The 19,471-nt window shown below is 41.2% G+C and overlaps 1 protein-coding gene across 1 annotated transcript in view; it reads right to left on the bottom strand.

Moving 5' to 3' along the window:
* Nucleotides 1–19,471, bottom strand: part of ANO2 (anoctamin 2) — a 283,025-nt gene that overhangs the window by 27,914 nt on the left and 235,640 nt on the right. Inside the window, exon 20 of the mRNA XM_028150319.2 lies at nt 7,552–7,697. Coding sequence (XP_028006120.2) covers nt 7,552–7,697 — 146 coding nt within the window. The remainder of the gene's footprint in view (nt 1–7,551; nt 7,698–19,471) is intronic.

The following is a 19,471-nucleotide window of genomic DNA, read 5'->3' as shown; positions in this document are numbered from 1 at the left end:
CACCCAAGTGTCACCTGACAACCTGGAAAGATGGGAAGGAAAGATACTGATCTGCCCTACAGTGACCATCTGAAAATAAAAGGAACTTTGAAGACACTGGTGCAGAGAAATCAGAAGTAGTGGTATAATTACTATCACCAAGTCTTAGTTATCCATGGGGATAGCAGAAATGAGTGCCTCCAACTAAGTTTTGACATGTGTGAACTCAGTCTTCATTCCCACCAAGCTGTTTCCCAGAGCTGCCACCTATGAGCAGCATGGATGGGTTCACATTACACCTTCTCTTATTTCCCTAGCTTCCTCACTGGAAAGGAGTTCATAATAGGCCTGCGATGGGGGAGGGGAGAAGGCAGAAGCGAAGGGCAGGAGAGGGAAAGAGGAGACTTGAAAGGAGGAGGAGGCAGAGAAAGAGAAACAAGGATAACCACCATTCTTGATAATCCACTCCCTGGATTAGCAGCCCATTAAATGAGAATTGATGTCAGCATGACTAGAAGTGAGGTTGTTTATTCAGTCCTGCTTTACTGGTTTACCCAATATGTTTCCAGTGCCCATGCTTGTGGCAGGGGCTGTGCAAGGCCTTGCAATTGGAGGAAGCTGCCCTTGGAAATTAATTACCAACAGGCATCACTGATTTAGGAGGCAGCTTGTCTGAAATGCTATGGGGGAGGGAGCTGAAATACTGAGGATGGGGAGAAGGGTGAAGTCAGGGAAGGGAAGGCGCTTTGGGGAGGAGAAGACAGAGCTGGGTATGGTCATGTGAATGGGAAGGCACAGGGAATTCCAGGGCAAGGGAAATATGCAAGATCAGGCATGAAAGGCTGTGGGTATAAAATGGTCCGTGGGGTTCATTGTGGCTGGCCCTAGTATACATAAAAGGCCTAGGGTTCTATAAATTGACAGGATGCTCCGAAGGCCTTGTTAAGGATATGAGACTCTGGAAGTTTCTGAACAATCGATGATAAGACCAACACTACCCTCTGAAATAACAAACAGGACAGTTGTGGGATGGTGGTTGCAAGTGATTGTATTGAGGGTATAGCAGAAAAAGCAGCAAGTAGAGGAGGCTAAGAGGCTATCCACAGGAGCAGCTTCCAGAGATATTCCAGGGTAAAGACCCACCCGCTGGATGGGACTGTGTGGAGACAGAAAGTGAAAAACAGTGATGCGGAGATTTCTCGGCGAGGGGCCTGGAGGATGGTGGGGCCACAAATATGGTGGATAACTCAGAAAATAGTCACAGGAACTAAGTTTCCAGTCAGGAGGGCTGAGAAATGTTTTCCCAGAGATGGATTCTTTTCCTGGTCTTGTCTAAAGTCCCCAAACAAGCCTGAGATGATGGCTGGGAGAGGAGCCTCTTGTTTCCAGACCTGACTTGGTGCTGACTCAGTTGGAAGTTTCTAAACCCAAGGATGTTCAATGAGTGGGTAGTTACAGGCCAAAGGCACACTAGAGTGGCCAGTTCTCTGTCACACACCTCTACTCGGTCAAATGAAAGCTGCAAAGACCTAATATCTTCGAAGCAAGCAGTTAGCTGCATTTTTTCTATGACAACCAGGTCCTTTCTTGTGACTGTCTGCCCATTTCTCTCTCCCACTGGATCCTTAGGGCCTGCAGGGCCTAGGCCCATTTGTTGCCTCTGTGTCCTCAGTGCCTGGCACAGGTCCTGACACACCATTACCCTCAGGGATGGCTTGGAGGGGGCGGTACAGAGGGAAAGACTTGAAATTGGAGTTTAACTTAAATCCTGAATCTGAGTGAGAGCATTCCACTCTGTCCACTTCCACTAATGACTTGATCCCTGAAGGCAAAGGAGCAAATTAAAACCAGAAGTGACTTTTCTTTGAGGGGAAACCCTGATAATAAACAGGGTTTACTTTGTTCTTGGGAGATGAAAATTGCTGCATATTAAAAATACATCTAAATATGTTTGTGGTGAAAAGGAAGGCTGGCCCAAATATCATAGAGTAAAGAGAAGTGGGGTCTCTATTTCCCTGATAATGAAGGAAGGGGAGTTAAAGAGACATTCATTCAAAAAATAATTTATTGAGCTTTTACTATGTTCCAGGAACTGTGCTAACTGTTGTAACTAGAGAGGAATAAGGCTCAGTCTCTGCCCCTAAAGCATTCACATTTTCTTCTATATCAAAGCAAGTATAAGAGAGGAACTGAGGATGGGAGAACCAAAGATGCTTCCAAGAGATATGTTTGAGTCTGCACAGCTCAGCTAGAACTGGTTGTAGGCAGATAGGCAAATTCAGACCTAGTAACAGGAGAAAACCAGGTGTGAATATGGGGCATCATGAAGAGAAAAAGCAGGAGCCAGTTCATGGATACCCTTATATACTATGCTAGGAGACTTGAATTTTATCTTAAAGTCAGTAACATTGAAGGGTTTTAAATAGAAAAGATAACATGCTCTGGATTGCATTTTAGAAAAGTTATTTTTAAAAGTGAGAAGGAGAAGGGGAAGAGGGAGAGAGAAAGGAAGCTGGGAGACAAGTTAGGAGGTATTTGTAGCAGATTAAGGAGGAGTGAGTTCAATGGGAATCCACAATTCTTAGTAGAGGCAAAGTTAGTGAGGTAAGGAGCCATAAGCAAAAAAGACTCAGGATCATACTGAGCAGGCTTCTATCCAACTAGAGTTGATGCACAGTCAGAGAGGAGTCATGGAGAAGAACACAGGGTCTATATCAAGTCATGAATGCCTTCCTGAACCCAGGAGTCCAAGCTTACAATTTCATGAGACAACTGGGATGCAGCTAAGGGTGTTGATGTCCTGGTCCCTGAGGTGGACCTGCCCCATGCATTTCCATCAGCTGGGCCTGTGGTCGGCAAACTGTGGCTCATGAGCCACATGTGGCTCTTTGGCCCCTTGAGTGTGGCTCTTCTACAAAATACCACAGCCTGGGCGAGTCTATTTTGAAGAAGTGGAGTTAGAAGAAGTTTAAGTTTAAAAACTTTGGCTCTCAAAAGAAATTTCAATCGTTGTACTGTTGATATTTGGCTCTGTTGACTAATGAGTTTGCCGACCACTGAGCTGGGCGATTCTTACAGGATTTGGTGTACATACCCAAAGAGCAGGGGAAACCAACAGCCACTGGCACTTCAGAATAATTATCTGGCTTTCACTCCAAATAAATGAATAAGTAAATATGCAATCATCAATACACCTCTTGTTCTATTACAGCTTGACAGGATGAAAACTCAGGATTGAGCAAAATGAGATTTCCTCCAATGACTCTGTGAATAACAGAAGAAATTCATCTCATTGCCCACATTGGTAGTCCAAGGGCCTCAGAGCTTGGGTGTGTTTAAGAAGCTGGAGGAAGACTCTAAGAAGGATAACTGAATTCCTGAATCAGGAGGACAATAGATTATTTTTTGGATGACTAGAAGAACAAAAGTTTGTGGATTTTAGATAAACAAATGACAAAAAGAACACATTTGAGATGCCAGACTTGTCATGTAGAGCCCTAAGATTCTCTGAAAGGACATCTTGGAATGTTTATATCTCAGGCTTCTGAGGGTGAGTCAGATTTGCTTGGGAGTCTGGGACCCTTCAGTCTTTAAACATTACTGCCCAACCTCACATTAACGGGATGGGAAGACCCTCTAGGGTTCACGACATTCAAGGGCTTCAAACTGTGTTTAGTCCGTTTCTAGATTAAAGAGAAAGAAACTGGATTCCTGACAATACCAATTGTGGCTAATATTCATTGAAAACATATGTATATCAAGCACTGTTTTTTAGCTACTTTATATACATCACTTAATTCTCAGAGCCATCCTAATAGGTTAGGTGCTATTATCATCAACCCCACTTTTGAGATGAGCAAATTGGGCCTGGCTGAACTTAAACATCAAGCTCAGAGTCATGTAACTAGCTGCAGCAGACTTAAGATTCAAAGCCTGGTTGGTTTGATTCCAGAACCCGCTTCTAACCACACTTAGCCTACCTATATTGTTAGATGAAGCTGTCATTTAGTGAAGTTTATCCTACATCCTTTCATTGTACCTGGAAGCAAATACTCCCTTAAAGGGTGAAGAGGATAATCCAGAGATGAAAAGAATGAAAGGAATCTAACTCAGAATCACTGTCCTTGTACTTCTATAAAATATGAAATAAAATAGCCACATCTCTAAAATGATTGACAGCAAAATGGCCTACAGAATTCTGTGATGGACTTTCTGCAAAACTCAGCTTAGAAAACCCATGTGTGATCCAGGCTTCCTCCTCCAGACAAAACTGAATCAATATCAGATTGTTGACTGAATCAATATCAGTTTGAATTGTTGAAGAGACTCTTCTGGTCTTCAAATTTGCTCCTCTAGGTACTTAATGTTTGATAAATGAATAAATTAATGAGTCTACCTGTGTTACCTCTTTCATTCCTTAGGTCTTACTATCTCCCTTCTATACTTGCTGCCCATTTCCTCAAGGGAAATAGAGTTCATACACAGTCACAGCATTAGCCAAGGTTTCATAACTGTTCCCTATGCCCTGATATGAAATGCAAACTTGTCTGATCTTCAGGGTTCTCTGTTAATCCCAGGTCTTTACCTGAACCCTCCTACCTAAAAATCAACAACATTTGCACTTGCCAGCCCTTTCCCTTAGCAAGCTCTACCTTACTCTTATTATTGATATGCAAATCCTCAGAACCAGAATGGAACTTGGAGATCAAGTCCAACTTCCTTCCCAGAGTTGGAAAACTCTTCAGAACATCCTTGAACCACCATCAACCAAGCCTTGCTTTGAAAATAATCCTTCATTCGCCACTTAAAATGATAAGAAACTTAGCTCTGTTAAGAAACCTTCCCTAAATAATTAATAAATTCACAGTGGCCAAGACATGGAAACAACCAAAGTGTCCTGTGATAGAGGACTGGATAAAGAAGATATGGTACTTATATACAATGGAATACTACTCAGCCATAAGAAAAGATGAAATACTGCCATTTACAACAATGTGGGTGGATCTGAAGAATATTATGCTAAGTAAAATAAGACAAAAAAAGCGAAGAACCATATGATTTCACTCATATATGGGATATAAAACTGAAACCCGTGAACATAAACAGTTGGTGTGGTGATTGCCAGAGGGAAGGAGATGGGGGGAGAAGGGGGTTCTACTATATAGCAACAGAAGAATATTTGAGTTTGGATGGTGGGCACATGGTGCAATATACAGATCTTGTAACATAGAAACCACACCTGAAACCTACATGATTGTGTCAACCAATGTCCCTACAATAAATTTAATTTAACAATAAATAAAAATAAATTCATTCATTTGTTTTTATTTATCAGACATATTATGTGCCTGTTATGTGCCAGGAAATGTACAAGACTCTGGAGGATATGGAGATCAATAAGCCTTAGTCCCTACTGACTGATCTTTGGAATCTAATAGAGTGAGTCTGCTGAAGAACAGATATGTGAGCAATATATCATCAGTGTATGTATCAAATGCAATGCTGAGACAGAAAAGCAAATAATTAATGATTCCTCTATAGAATCAATTTCACTCTCTATAATCTTGGTGTGAATTTTTCCCAAAAATCACCAAGTCTACTAGTTGTTGTTTTTTCCTCTTCTCATGAATTTTTAATGACCCAAGTTTGAGACAGAGTAGCTGTCTATTCAATAATACAATGGCTCACAGATTGGAGCATATTTCCCTATACTCTGCCTTCCTAGGGCCCAGGGCCATTAAGAGAAACAACACTTGACACTTCACATAGATTTTATATGTGCTAGACACTCATCTAAGAACTTTACAGATATTGATTCATTAAATACAACAATCCTATAAGGTAGATATTATTATTATTATTATTATTATTTACAGCTAAAGCTAATTGAGACACAAAGGTTGGCCACTTACCTAAAGCTGCCCAGCTAGTTGGTGATAACGCTAGATTTTGAACCTAAGGCACTTGGCTCGAGCGTCTCTGATCTTGATCACTCAAAAGAGAAAGCTTTGAAATAGCTATCTGGACAGGCAGCCATGTAACACCTACACCGATAATTGGGTGGGGAGACGGGGGACTGGAATTGGAGGGTGGAGGTTGGCAGACAGGGCTCAAAGATTTCTCATATAAACCTTTTCCAAATGGAAGCCTCAAATCTCTGGCAGCCAATTTTTACTGAGAGGATGGCAGGCATAGAACAGCATCTTAAATACGAGTAATCATCTCTGTGTAAATATCTAGTTGGAAAGGGATTAGAGGTAGCACTTAACTAAAGGTGAAAAGCATAAGGGAGCTATGTGTTTACATAAACTGGGTCTTGATGTTTTCTTTGCCTATTGTTCCTGAAACAGACACAATGATTGTTTCTTCTCTGGTGAGTTTATTTAGAATACAAAGCTCAGGTTTTGCCTGGAATTTTAGATCCCCAGGGCTAGAACAGAAATTTTGAGGTCATCTAAAGCTATAAGGAATAAGTCCTTTTCTCTACCCTTAATAAACACACACACACACACACACACACACACACACACACACACACACACACACACACACACACACACACTTTTACAACACAGAAGAGGATAAATATCCATTAGAAATAAGATGGGAAGTACCTGGTGCCCAGAAAGGCATTAGTGGCCCTCTATTAAAAGTGATTAACCAAAGTAGGCAGGAGTCATCATGCAAATACAATGATGTTAGATATTGAGTGATTCTTTTGTTGGAGCTGATTGATGTTTCTCCAACATTCTAGATTGAATAAATGTTTAGATTATATGTCTAACCTCTTGGTCCTATGTTTTTAATTCATTAGTTCCAAGTCTTGGAAAGAGGTTTCTCAAATATCCACCTCAATAAAAGATCAGAATTATTCACAAGTAGCCAGGAATTTGAAGGCAGCTGGTCTAAGTTGAGACACTTCTCATAATGGAAAACTCATGGCTTCTGAACCACATATAAAACCACTGTGTTTTATCAGTCTGTACTATATGCACTCTTGTTTTAAAGCCTATTCAAGAACAACCAGAGGCCCAGTAACTAGAAATCTATTTCTCACCCCTAAATATCCTCATGTTTTTTAAAGGAAAGTTGACATCTTACCCAGACCTACCTAGTCAGAGTCGGGGACTCTCCTGTACTCTCCATGTCAAAGATGTATATAACTCTTGTCCCAAGTGTGATAGGACTAGTTTACTTTTCCTTAATGGAAACTCTGTCCTTAAATTTCAGACTTCACTATTTCTCTTTCAGCTTTATCAATGATAGAAGCCATGCAAAGGGACCTGAGAGACCAAACTTCTCATTTCAAGATGAGGAGAGGAAGCTCAAGGAGAAGAGAGCATCATCCTAGTATAAATTGGTGATAAGAGTTGTTCCTGGTTCTCATTCCAGGATTCTTTCTGCTGCACACTCCTCTACTTTTATGTGGCACTGAAGGTGACATTGTGTAACCAGAAAGCCCAGGAAGGTGCAGTGGCTGTCCCAGTCATTTCCCAAACCTTCTCCTCACTCCTCTCCCAGACCACATGTCTGAACCTGCATCCAGTGGAAGGAAAGATCACTAGCTCTTACTCATTTCCATGTACTCTGGAGTTAGTCCAGTGTATGGTTCCAAGCTGTAGTCTAGGTCCCACTGCTCTGGATGCCTTGAATGGGCAGAGTCAGTTTCTCCAGGTTCTGTTTCATCTTTCAGCTTCCGAAATAGTTTCTTTAGCTTCCTGGAAAAGAAATAGACCAGTCACCAAAAGCTCTGGAGGACAGAATTAGTTCTGCAGACAGAAAGGAGAAACAAACTAAGTGTTGACACTAAAGTTATCTCTGATCCAAGGACAGATAAAGGGATAGGAAGGAGACTGTTTTCTTCTTAAAGACAACCTGAGGAGGTCCTTCATCAAGATAATGAAAGGCTCCCCCACAAAGGATCATGAAAGAAACTAAATTCTTCTTGCATTTTAATAAGCAACAAGAGACTTGGCCCTGTCTGCCAAATACTGAGATAGTCCTATCATCTAGCAGGTGACCTATCTGCCCTCTTCATGGGGAAGAGAGGGTGTCCAGAAAATAATAGAAAGATACTCTCCTCCAAAGTCAAACATTTTTCAGGCCTTAATAACACAAATGGCACCATCTTTACATTAAAGCAAGGCAAAACACTGTCTACCACTGCTATGTGTTGAAATCACTCTCTTCCCAATTCATATCAAAGTTCTAAACCCTAATGTGACTATATTTAGAGACAGGGCTTTCAGGAGGTATTTATGGTTAAATGAGGCCATAAATATAGGGTCCTAACCAATAGGATTGGTACCCTTATGAAACAAGGAAGATACAGTGATCTCTCTGTCTTCACCATGTGAGGACACAGCAAGGAGGTGGTCATCTGCAAGCCAGCAAGAAGGCCCTCACTAGAAACTAAATTCTTCTAGTACTTAATTTTGAACTTTCCAGCCTCCAGCACCTTGATAAAAATAAGTTTCTGTTGTTTAAGCTACACAGTCTGTGGCATTTTGTTATGGCAGCCCAAGCAGACTAAATCAATCACATGCAGGACTTTTTTTGGTCTAGAACAGTGGTCGGCAAACTCATTAGTCAACAGAGCCAAATATCAACAGTACAACGATTGAAATTTCTTTTGAGAGCCCAAGTTTTTAAACTTAAACTTCTTCTAATGCCACTTCTTCAAAATAGACTTGCCCAGGCCATTGTATTTTGTGGAAGAGCCACACTCAAGGGGCCAAAGAGCTGCATGTGGCTTGCAAGCCGCAGTTTGCCAACCACTGGTCTAGAATAATAACAAGACAATAATGGTATAAGGAATAAGTGAAAGAATGTTTATGTAATTTTTAACACAGTATCTGGGCATGGTAAGTATTCAATAGATAGTAGCTATTATCATTTTAATATTAAATGTTAAAATATACCTGAGGGTATAGTCTTTTCATACCTCCCATTGATAGACAATATATAGACAATGAAATTAGATGGAGCAGGCTGCCAATTATGCTAACTATCCTATGAGAAAATTTCTAGGAGATAGTTTGGAGAACTAATAGCAGAACAGACAGAATGATAGACTTGAAGAATTTAAAGGGATTTTGAAGTCCATGTTCCATCTAAATGCAGGACACCACCCCCGCCTTCCACATTCCTCACACAAGGTCATGCCACCCCTGTGTGGCTATTTATAGACTAGCACTCCTGTCAACATTAGGCATCTATTGTTAGAAAGTGCTTCTAACAGTTTATGGAAATCTAATAATTCAAAATTATGTTCTAATCAATGTCTTTCTAATATCAATTGCCATCAAGAAGATGGCAGTACAGTGTAGTGGGTAAAGTCTGATCTTTGAGGTCAGAAAATAGTTGTTTAAAGCCCAGATTCACAATTCACCAGTTGTAGTTTCTTAAGCCAGCTATTAAAACTCCGTAAGTTTTATTTTCTTTTCAATGAGCAAATGTTAACTAGCCCACAGGATTAGTTAAAGGAGATAATCTATGTAACATGCTGCACTTTGGGCTTGGTACATGCTAAGAGCTCACTAAATATATCTATCATTGTCTCTATCATCACCACCACCACCATCATCATCATCAAAGGAGGATTTAAAGAATAAGTTGAGATCCATTTAAGCAGAAGTAAAATAAAATATTTCATAAAAAATTAGCAAGCGATAATTCTGTGACATTAAGAAATTGAGAAAAACCCAGATGGAGCCTGAAGATTCTGAAGCCAAATAGAGTAGACCAGCTGAGACCCTATTTGTGAGTCAGAACAAAAGAAGAAGATGAAGAGAGAGAAAGAGAGAAGAAAAGAAGGACAGAGTGGAAGAGGAGAGAGGAGGTGGAAAAGGAGGTCTAGAACCAGAACTCAAATTGAGACTTTTCCTCCAGATATCAGTAATCAGAAAACTTGGCTAAATCTTTAGTAAAAACTAATTAGTGGTTTTAATTAAACATGTAAAATTGAACACATGCATATATCCTTATCTATTTCTGAAGTGCTATAAAAATAATAGTTAATGAATTTTAAAATATATGAAACCACAAGGTTAAAGAAAACAGTCATGAATACAATAGTGTATTGAGAGATATAATGAATGTCTTGGAAGATGAACATTGATGAAGAGTTAGCAAAGTTGTTATGGTTGAATACCAAGTGCCTATAGTAAAAGACAGCACAGAAAAGCAAGCCAGCTCATGCTGCAAAATATCAGAAAGGCTCAAAAATTGCAGGCACCAGGGATCACCAAAGGTAGCTAGTATTGACTGGTCAATGCACTGTTTAAGGAACAGTAGGTGCTAATGTGTCTGTCCACCCATATTTTCCAAGTAACTACCACTTTCTAACATCAGCAGGAGCAAAAAGTTTATTTTGAGGAGAACCAGGAAAACTCTAGATCTGAAATAAAACCAATAAAATAATGGGAAGTTAAAAATAAATAAACCCTAAAAAAAGTACAAAAGACAAATAAATGGACCATAGAAAGATAAGAAAATGAATCAATCTAGGAACTCCAATAGAATGAGAAAGACAAGACCAAGAAAATGGTGGGGAAGAAAATACATAAGAAATACAAGAAAATGTCTCTGAAGTGAAAAATATGAATTTTCTGGTTGGAAGAACTTACTCAGCATAATGGTTCAAAAAAAAAAAAAAATGGATCTCTGCCAAAGCACATCACCATAAGATTTCAGAAATCTAAGAATAATGAAAAGGATTCTAAAAGCTTCTAGGTACAGAGGGACAAACATAAATTCTCTAAAAATTATTTGGAATCAAAATGGTATTAGAATTCTCAACATCAGCCATTGACACTGGAAAATTCTAAGGAAATGTATTAATATTAAGGAGGTAAAGATTTTAGCACAGAATTCTATACCCAGCCAAAGTATACATCAAGTGCAAAGGCAGAATAAAAACATCTTTACACATGCAAGTTTTCCTAAAAGATATCCTTCTATGTATCATCCATCCTCATGATATTCCAGAGGATGAATTTCACCAACTAAGGATATACAGTAAGAAAAAATTCAATATATAACCCAGCAAACAAGGAATCCATCAGAAAAAGGAGGCATTGAATCAAACTCAGATTGATAGCTGTGTAGAAGATTCCAGTTCATGGATATGCTCTCCAGGAAAAAACAAATGCAACCAATAAGATATCTGATGTATTTGAGGAGGTAGTCTAGATAGAAAAGTGAACACAAGCAAGTGTTGACAATAATGTGTAATGAGTATTATGAAGGAAGAAGTTTAGGTAATTATGAGAATACTAGAGGCCTGGTGCATGAATTGGTGCATGGGTGGGGTCTGGCTGGCCCGCCCCCAGTCGGGGCTGATCAGGAGCGGGCCACCTGGAGGGAGGTGCCGTGGGAGGTTGGCCATTGGCCCCGCCCCCGATCAGGGCCCCATTGGGGCCAGGCTGGCAGGGGGAGTGGAGTCGTGAGAGGTCGTCCAGCCCTGTCCCTGATTGGGGGGTGATCGGGGGTGGGGCTGGCCAGCCAACCTCTTGCGGCCTCTTCCCCCGGCCAGCCCCGCCCCCGATTGGGGTGGGGGGCCAATCAGGGGCTGGGTCGGCTGGGGTGAGGGATGTGTTATAGAGACCAGTTGTTCTGGTAGTTCCATCGTTCTAGTCACTTGGCTTTTATATATATAGATATCAAAGAAACCTACCTTTGCCTAAAGAAGAGGACATTTCCCTGAGGCAGAGATCTATAAATCAAATAAATTACAAGAGATTATAGAAAAAGCATGGAAAAGAGTGAGAGTTGTATGACACGTGAATGTATGTTCTAGGCCCAGGGAATTATTTGTGCAACAGCCAAAGATAAATGTGAAAATGGCTCAGAGGAGGGACTGAAAGTTCAAAACGTTTGGGGCACAGAGCAGGAAAGAGGAAGAGACAAAAGATAAGACAAAAGATAAGGCAAGTTCATGGCACTGAAGGCAGTGCTTCAGCAAGAGATTATGGAAGCAGAGTCTAGGTGATTGCAATGGATATGGAGAGACATGCTTAGAGGTTGAGTTAAGAAGCTGGTAGTGAACTGTATGTGGCAATAGAAGGAGAATGAGGATGGAAGGGTCTTTGGGCATATGGTGGATAGTGACACAGTTTGCTAAGACAGGGAACACTAGAGAAGAGGCAATTTTGATAAAGGGGACAAGGAGTTGGAAGTGGAGGATGTCATGAGATAGCTTGTCTAGTAAGCAATGTTATATAGGTCTACCGCTCTAAAAACAAGATCAAGATCTGAGAATCATCGTGGAGACAACTGAAATCCTACAATGAACACCACATGTAGATTGAGCAGAGGGGAAAATATCTACAGTTAAGGGAGGGATGGAGGGAAAGGAGCCTTCAGAGGGCAAGGAAGGAGCGTCATAGGAACAGGAGGGCAACTGGAAGACCACGTGGCATGGGAGAGGGCAGCAGAGAGCTTCAGGAGGAACTGTGCAGTCAGCAGTGTAATACGCCAGGGGTAGGTCAAAAATGATGAAGGGGGTGGGCATTTAAAAAGCTGATGCAGAAAGCCCCTCAAGAGTGGGATTTAACAGGAATCCTGCAAGTTGTATAACATACAGATGGGTCGTTTGGAAAGCTTCAGGTTATGATTCCAACCGTATGATGCACTCGCTCGTTAAAATAACTTCTTTGATGTTACCCCTCTTATCCTTTTGTCTGCTATTTTTCTGTCCCTTTTATAATGACAAGTCTGAGAAACTCTGTCCAAAAGGTTCAGAGCCTTTCCTTTGCTTGTACCCCCTAGGCTCACCCCAAGACCATGGGGAGTGTCTGTCCCACCTGGGGCCTCCTGCCACAGGAATCTGGGCCCCAGGCTGTCGTCCACAGACCCTGGTTCCACAGCCACTGCGAGCCTTGTTAAAGAAAGCAGAACCAAGCCCTAAATGGGCCAAAGAAGAGAAACATATCAACCTCTGAGCTGTGTATTCCTTTTCTTGACACCTGACAAGGTTCAAATTTGTTCCCTAAACTCTGGGATTCATGGCCAGATTCCACAGTATTTGAGGAGAACACAGACCTCCGCTGCCTGTGATGTCTTTAAAGAGCTGTTTTATGTCTTGAAAGATAATATTTATCACATTTACCAAAAAAAGTAGAGAGTTTATAAAATCTTACTGGCTGTGTCCAAGGTTATATTCCTGCTATTTTTGGGATGTGATTTTGTGCTTTCAGTAAGAATAGGGATGTGAGACTTTTTGCCAGTGGAAATATTGCTCTACCTGCTCTCTCCATCCCAGACTTTGCTCAGGTGAGAAGCTGGCATTTACCCTTTCTCTCTCTCTCTCTCACACTCACACACACACACACACACACACACACACACACACACACACACACACTCATCTTTCTGAATGATACAAGGCCTATTTCCAATTCTGCTTCAAGGAATATAGGACCTAGTTTGAGATAAAATTATAGCGAGGAGTTGGGATGTCATGTGGCATGATTTTCAGGGATGAGGGACCTTTTTTTTTTCTGTCAAGGACCATTTGGATATTTTTTAAACATCATTCGAGGGCCATACAAAATTATCAACTTAAAAATTAGCCTGCTACATTTGGTCAAACATTTAACTCACCCCTCATGCCTTGGCAGAACCAGACCAAATGATTTAGTAGGCCATATCCGGACATTCCCAGCCCTGTTTTAGAGGCACCACGCAGTTTGGATTCAAAGTATATTTTGCGCACACACATATGGAAGAGGGAAAGGTGGGGATGGCATGAGGGGGGTGGGAATGAGGGAACTCCCCAACAATGGACTCAGGTAATAACTGGCATGAGATCAGATTCTGCCTTGCCTCTCACCATGCACAAAGTCATCCCAGAAGTCACTGCCGATGGGCACTATCAAGGGGCCTGTAATGTTTAAGACCACCCGGCTCCTCTCTGGAAAGCATCTGCTACAACTCTGTCAGGCCCAGGAGCCTGGGTGGCATGAGTGAGAATAGTCCGAGGCCAGACCACATAACCCAGTTTTGTCATGTGTTCCTGGTGCCCAGGTTTTACTGTCTCCCTGGGAAGCACTTTGTTTTTCCATCTACAGGGCCTCTGAACCAGGCCCAGCAAAGGTGAGATGTGACACTGCTTGGTGGATGGTACCTGGACAGAGTTGGGTTTCCATAGTGGCCCTGTCTGGGACACCTGCCACATTTAGGGGGTGGAAAAAGGGAGAGTCTGATGGAGAAGCTTATCCAAGGTCCCAAAGGATGAGTGTGCAGGATTCTTGCACATGCCTGCTATCGGTGCTAACCTTGTGGAGACCTGTGGGATTAGGAGGTGATACTATTGTTCTAAACCAGTGTTTCCAGCAAAGGATGTATTCCAGTAGTAGTGCATGTGACACCTTTGGAAGATCTCTACACTTGGTCTTGTATCTTATTAAAGCACCTGGGAAAGCTATTTCCTTTCCTGCTCTCATTCAGTCCCACTGACTGCAGTCAAGGAGAAAATCCATCTGCTGCTGGTATGTCCTTAACAGCACCCCATGCTAGTGGATAAAAAAGAAAATGCAGCTCTTAGGCTAATGTCATTGGTGAATAATGCTCTGGTTTTATTGTTTCTTTAAATTGTTATTTGCTATTTGTGGTAACTGATTGTGTTCGTTTTCCACTTTCAGAAATGTTATGGATTTTAATAAAATTCATTTAGAGGAAATTAATATGCAAATAGCTATTCAGGTAGATATTAAGAAAAGATTTAAAAATTGATTCACAATGTCGAAACCGGTTTGGCTCAGTGGATAGAGCGTCGGTCTGCGGACTGAAGGGTCCCAGGTTCGATTCCGGTCAAGGGCATGTACATTGGTTGCGGGCTCATCCCCGGTAGGGGGTGTGCAGGAGGCAGCTGGTCGATGTTTCTCTCTCATCGATGTTTCTGGCTCTCTATCCCTCTCCCTTCCTCTCTGTAAAAAATCAATAAAATATATATTTAAAAAAAAATTGATTCACAAATGACTGAAGATTGGGAAACGGTTCTAATTCAAGAAGCCTGCTGGATGTTAAAATTCTCAAAGGCATCAACATTGTAGTTGTGGTACTTTTAGCAACACATACACAGAATCTAATGAGAATATTGTACCCTCAGGGGGCGAGATCAATTATATTGGACTGCCTAACCTATAATAAAGATTAATTAGATTAATTAGATAGTCTTTCACATTTTAAAATTTTCTTTGGAAGAATGTTAGAAAATTGCTCTCAGAAATAGGAAATAAATACTATAGACAGTCAATCTTACAACTGTATAATCTTTTATTTTTTACCCCAAATATTCCTATCTAGCATGATCACCTGTCTAACTCCTCAACTTGCTTCTTTATAAAAAAAATCAAGTCTGTTCTCTAAGATTAATATTTATCTCCCTTGAGGAAAAACTTTTAGGCAGGCTCTGAATATGCATGAGAGCTACATTTTGAACCAAAAGCCACTGGGCCCAGAACAGAAGAGGAAAATCGTATTCCTGAGTTGCTCTTTTCAGTCTACTTCCAGGACTTGAAATACAAGCATCACATATGAACATATAAGCAATAACATTCAGCAACCCCTTAGCAACCTGGAATCCCAAAGAATAGTTCTTCTTTTCTCAGATGTCCATATTTTCCATTTTCCAGATAGCTGAGCATACATCCAGGCTGTATTTTCACATAACTGTGTTGGACATAAATTTTTCTAGAATAACTTTGCTGATGTCATGCAGTGAGTATATTATACTGTCTCCACCAAAGGGCTAAAGGCCATTGGGCCTAATTTTTTAAAAATATATTTTACTGATTTTTTACAGAGGGGAAGGGAGAGGGATAGAGAGAAACATCGATGAGAGAGAAACATAGATCAGCTGCCTCCTGCACACCTCCTACTGGGGATGTGCCCACAACCAAGATACAGGCCCTTGACCGGAATCGAACCTGTGACCTTTCAGTCCGCAGGCTGACGTTCTATCCAGTGAGCCAAAACAGTTAGGACTGGGCCTAATTTTTATAATTTACACTGTTCCTTCTTCATAGTCAGGCTCAACTGTCATTCCTCTTTGGACTATAAAAGACTCCTTTTTATTTTCTAAGTGTCACACATAAGGATATTGCCAGGTGCTGAACCCTAGATTGGATGGATCTAATTTGTTCAGAGTAAGTTCTGAGTAGAAAATGGAAGGTTCATAAATCATAATCATAGTTATTTTATGTGACCAAACTCAAAATACAACCTGTAGAACTATAAAGAGCTTTGGAGATAGAATACTTAGGGTTTGGTGGAAGAACTTTTTGTTCTATATCCCTAAATTTAACTATATAATTATGTTGGGTGTGTCCTTTAGCAAACTAGAAACTGAAATGAGAAAAAATATTTTGAAACGAAAACGTGTGTTTGGAATCACCAGTGACTAGCTTCATTGACTAAAGGAGAGGTTCACAGAATGTCTGAGCTGAAATGAGAGCACCTTAGAGATGGTTATAACGCCGTCATTTTCATCACAAGATGAGGACAGTGAGACTTAGAGCAGTGACATGCCCACAGCTTTATGAGTAACTATGCAATTAGCATCAATTAACTGTGGCATATTAAACACACATCAAGCATAAATCAGAAAATTTAGCCTTCAAGGCAAACAGTTGTGTGTTAGTTTCATCTGTCATGGAGCTGATGGAGTTGATGGGTAGGGAACAAGCCAACACACTGACCAAACATATGCCTGAGTTCTTGCCCCTCTTACACTCTATCAAAGGCTGCTGGGTCCAGAGTGAGTGGGCTAAATGGTAGAGCAGATGTCCAGAAATGAAAAATGGGCATCTCGTGCCCACAAGCTATATACAATTCCATCCAGAACAGAACAACAATGTACTGGAAGGGCAGATGTCTTCCCCAGATGTTTAGGGGGAATGCAGATTTTCCTTTGTAGCAATAGTGGAGGGGCTGGTTTCAAAGCTGCCCAGGGGCGAGATGTGGCTTTGGTACATCTTTTTTTGGTCTACATAATTTCTGGGTATTTGTCCATAACAACTGTGGTCTGTCTGAGATGGTAAACTCCTAGAGAACAGCAACCATGTGTTTCACCAGCTTTGCTTGATGACGATCACTAACTCTTAATCAGAAAGCTGGAAAACAGGGCACAGCTTCAGAGGGTTCAGTTCCTCAAGATTGATGACTTCCTGTCTGATGCCTAGAGGCTAGCTTAAGCAGGGAGGTAGAATAAGGCCGCCCAGACACCAATGCTTTCACCAACCCTCCTCCAAGAGAAGCACGTGCCAGAGGGCCACCTGAGGTGGTCCTAGTGTAGGGACAGAAAACTATCTTAAGCGTTCAGCCTAATTAATAGTGGGTGATGCTGAGATCTGTTCTGAGCACTGGAATGGTAAAGTTTCATGTGGGAATGTTGAAGATTCTCATTCCTTGAAGTAGAGCTCTCACTATAAAAGGTTTTGTTTCCAGGTAAATGACATTTTTCTCCATTATAACTTTAGCTCTGTAAGTGTGTTTCTGAGGAAAACCAAAAAAATAATATTCTCAGGAGAACTCTCAGACAGTTACAGCCCCCATAGAGGCAGTTTTCCATGGAGAAAGGAGTTGGATCATATGGCCTCTAATGGTTCCATTCAGGCCAAGAAATCAGCAACCTTTCAATAGATTTAGAGAGATTCTGGGCTCTTGCCCTTGCCATGGCCCTGAGACTTTGATCAGAGAGCTGCCATCTCTATGAGCCTTACTTTCTCCATTTGTAGCACCACCTGGGTTAGGAGGTGGTTTTGATAAGCCTGAGTCAGTCCGTTGTTTATTTAGAAAAGATATCACACTCAAGAGAAATTGTTTCTTTAAACAAAATAATTGCAGACCATCTTGTTTCTTGTTACAAATGATAGTGGCAGCCTTCTTCAAGAGACAGACACAGCCTGGAAGAAACCCTCAGCTTAGGAAGACTTCTCTGATGGCTCCCAAATCCCTGACCTTTACTCACTCTGAATTCTGACGGAGTTTACACCACACAGAGAGTACCCAGTCACATACTTTCTCTTTTGTCTCCCGAACTTAAAATGTAAGCTCTGAGAAGACAAGGGCCATTTCATATATGTATTTTTAAATTTTTAAGATTTAATTGCATACAAATCTTGTGCTTAAGTTGAAAGAAAAACAGACAGGCTGTTGTTATAGACTGAATGTTTGTATCCCCTCCAAAAGTAATATGTTGAATTTTTGTTTTTAATCCACACCCAAGGATTTTTTTCCCATTGATTTTGAGAGAGAGAGGGAGGGAGGAGAGAGAGAGAGAGAGAGAGAGAGAGAGAGAGAGAGAGAGAGAGAGACATCGACATAAGAAAGACACATCAATTGTTTGCCTCCTGCATGCATCCTTACTGGTGCTGGAAAACCTGCAACTGAGGTATGTATCCTTGACCAGGAATCGAACCTGCGACACTTTGGTCCACAAGCCAACACTCTAACCACTGAGCCAAACCTGCCAAGGCCATATGTTGAAGCCTTAATCCCCAACATGATGGTAGTAGGAGGTGGAGCCTTTGGCAGGTAATTAGGTTTAGATGAAATCAGGATGAGGGAGCCCCTGTGATGGGATTAGTGCCCTTATAGGAAGAGGAAGAGACACCAGAGCTCTCACTCTTTCCACATGCACACAAGGAAGAGGTCAATGAGCATGCAGTGAGATGTGTGTTGTTTATGCCACCTAGTCTATGCTTTTTTGTTATAGCACCCTGAGCTGATGAAGATGAAGACAGCTAGTTAAGTTCAGACTGCAGTATTTGTGGGTGTGACTCTTCAGTATACAGTTCTCATCTTTTAATATCTGAGTCATGTGAGTCAAGAAGTGAAGGCAGTGGTATTTCCTTCAAGCCTTCCTGCAGTGTGGATACTGTTATGCTGGTTATGTACTTCAGAGCCTGGTTCTCTGACCTGTAAGGAATATTCTGTTAGCTAGTTTTTCTTCAATTCCTTTGCTTCCTGAACTAGCCAGAGTGGATCCTAATGTCCACAACTAAGATGGCCAATAACATGAACAAATACAGTTGGAAAGGAAGGGATTAAACAAGTGTTTTTGTTTTTTTATAGCAGGACTTCTCAGAACCATTGATATAATATGCATAGTCAATCTCCAAGGGAGAGAAAGAGGGTGTGGCAGTATCTTCAGCTAACCCCATGGGGACTGACTATTGCATCCCACAACAAATCTTGCAAGGGGTTTGCAAAGATGTCCAGGCCTGGTACAAATTGTCCATCCTGGCCTCCTAAACAGAATTGGCCCAGCCTGTAAGTGCTACCCCAGTAATCTCTATCATTCCCTGGCTCTCTGATGCTTTTCTGCCTGAAAATATCCCCTGAAAAAGATTTTTCTGTAAACACCATAAAGCAATATAAATGAAAGGCAAAACAAGTTACATTTTCTTTGACCTGAAGGCAGATTTTCATTTCCTCCATCTTCTTTTCTTTAGGTCTAATGCCTGTGAGTTAGTGTTTATTCTCA

This window comes from Eptesicus fuscus, chromosome 7, assembly GCF_027574615.1.
Source record: "Eptesicus fuscus isolate TK198812 chromosome 7, DD_ASM_mEF_20220401, whole genome shotgun sequence".
NCBI lineage: Eukaryota > Metazoa > Chordata > Mammalia > Chiroptera > Vespertilionidae > Eptesicus > Eptesicus fuscus.
The sequence above is the reverse complement of the archived record's forward strand: the minus strand, read 5'-3'. Positions and strand labels throughout refer to the sequence as shown.